Raw genomic sequence first — 2,388 nt, forward strand, 5'->3', positions numbered from 1 at the left:
TGTTTACTACTAACTATATTATCTATATTATGCATTTTAGCTTTGCAGCAGCAACTGTGGCGAAAGTTTGCTAACCCACAACTATTTGCTGTGTCATCATTTGCTACAAATCATGGTATTTGTTGTGATATTGGATATTTGTCCAGAATGGCAACCCCCACCTTTAACAGAATGCTAATTCCAGTACTATATCCAAATGCCACTACTGACAATAAAATGCTATCTTGTTGAATGTGCCACTACGGTAAAAACCTATTCATTTCAACTTACCCAGTACAGAGACAACTGATGGCTGAGAAGTTTGATATCTCATGGTTTTTTTGTTAAAGGCCTGGCAGCTGTAGTTACCACTACGACTCATCTGAATGTTTATCAGTGTGAGCTCTGGTCCAGTATCAGATGGCAGGTCTCCATTCAGAAACCAGTTAAACAAGGCAGAGGGTCTGGAGACAGCTGAACAGGACAGACTGATGTTTGATCCTTCCTCAAAGTATTCTTGTGTCGGAGATATTGTGAAATAAATATTTTCTGGGCCATCTACAGTGTGTGCCGTATGGGGAGTAAAAAACAACAACAAAGTAGTAATGTTAGCAGCTTGAAGAAAATGCTACTTAACATGCAGCTTAGCTCAGTGCGAAGCCTCAGTACACCATCAAATGAAGATCAAAGATGTATCTTTGAAGCTGTATGTCCACAGCACAGAGCAAACTGCATGAATATAGTGCAAGATAAATGTTATGCACATGTAGGTTAATAACTTACACCTGATGGTGAGGTTTACTGGATCACTGGTGCCATTACTGAAAGGACTGAACACACGACACCTGAATGGTCCCTGGTCATAGCGGGTCACATTAACTATAGTGAGAGTAGAGCCTCCATCAGTGAGCTGAACTCTGTCGCTGGCTGTAACCTCAGAGCTGCCGTTCAGCCAGAGGAAAGAGAGGGAGGATCCAGATGAGGAGCAGGACAAACTCATAGTACTGTTGAATTCCAACAAGTCTGTAGTGTTTGAGGTTACCACAACATTGGAAACACTTGCTGTGGGTGAAAAACACAGTGGTTTTATACTTGCCAGCTTTCTTGCCTAAAACAGCGGACAATGTTCAGTAGAGGGTGGCAACATAGAGCATGGGAATGAGTCCCATTTTTAAGATACTATAATGAGTAATAAGTGGTGTTCAAGGTTTGTATTTGAGTTGGACATGTAGTCATGAGAATGTGGACTTGAGACTTTACATGGACTTAACATTAAAATCCTACAGCAAAAATGCAGAAATAAGACAAGGGAACACGTGTTTTGCTTTTCATAGTGCGGCTGAATTAATATAATAAATTGTTTAAATTGTTCAAATTGTTTTTTCTACATATTCGGTGTGTTTTTGAAGATAATATTTGCATCACTGCAGCCACCTGACTCATAGCATACATTACTTCTGTTATGACTCCACCGTTTATTTACTGGTGATGAGCAGGATGAGCTTAGCTGTCCAACCCATTTTGCCTGTTTGATCATTATATCTTAATGCTTTATCAGTGTTAGCTTATCTAACAGGTTTATCTTGCATAATTAGACACAACTACATTCACTTATATACGCAAAAGTTAACTGTTAGCCCACCAATCAGACTGGATGGCAATGTCATTATCAGTCACTCCAAAAACAACTGAGATTTGAAAGGCAATATAATCTGTCACCAGACTAGAATACTGCAAAGATATTACAGTTACCGAAAATACTGTGTATTTAAAGAGGTGGTATTATGCTCATTTTCAGGTTCAAAATCTTATTTAGGTTTTGTACCAGAACAGGTTTAAATAGTTTAATTTTTTTTTAAAACACTGTATTTTTGTCATACTGCACATTGCTGCAGCTCTACTTTCACCCTGTCTGTTGAAGGCTTCGTTTCAGCTATGGAGTGATGCGTCTTGCCTCTACATGATCTTGTAGGGAGTTGCACATGTGCAGTTCCCAGTTAAGGACTAATAGCCAATCAGAAGCAGAGAAGGGCGGGTCAGTGAGAAGCCTGTGAGACAACAATGAGACCCATGCAAGCTGTGTAGTCTCGTCAAATGTTAAAAGAGAGTATAATGTTGCAGCGTGTAGGCTCATGTTAGGCTATGTATTGCCAGCCTTCAGCAATATCACTAATTTTACTTCAGTCACAGATGCCAACACCCTCGCCTTAATAGAGGCAATGATCAAGCTGAAGTCAGTGTTTAACACATCAACGCTGACCGCCACGTTTTCGATTATTGTTTTTACTAGGCAATGGGTAGAATTGGATTTGATCACAGAGCTGGCCTACTAGGCTATTTGCTAAGCACCCCCTTCTGTTGGGTCGTCGCCCCCCCCCCCCCCCCCCCCCCCCCCCCCCCCCCCCCCCC

General features: G+C 41.1%; 1 protein-coding gene across 1 annotated transcript; it reads right to left on the reverse strand.

Annotated features, from left to right (window-relative positions):
- Positions 1 to 270: 270 nt before the first annotated feature.
- LOC123966672 (carcinoembryonic antigen-related cell adhesion molecule 1-like) lies at positions 271 to 979 on the reverse strand (the record flags this gene model as incomplete). Its single annotated transcript, XM_046042810.1, has 2 exons — positions 763 to 979; positions 271 to 537 (listed from the first exon to the last, which is right to left on the reverse strand). Coding segments are annotated over exons 1-2 (484 nt in total), but the record flags the coding sequence as incomplete, so codon positions are not given.
- Positions 980 to 2,388: the final 1,409 nt, after the last annotated feature.

Source organism: Micropterus dolomieu, unplaced genomic scaffold, assembly GCF_021292245.1.
Source record: "Micropterus dolomieu isolate WLL.071019.BEF.003 ecotype Adirondacks unplaced genomic scaffold, ASM2129224v1 contig_13963, whole genome shotgun sequence".
NCBI lineage: Eukaryota > Metazoa > Chordata > Actinopteri > Centrarchiformes > Centrarchidae > Micropterus > Micropterus dolomieu.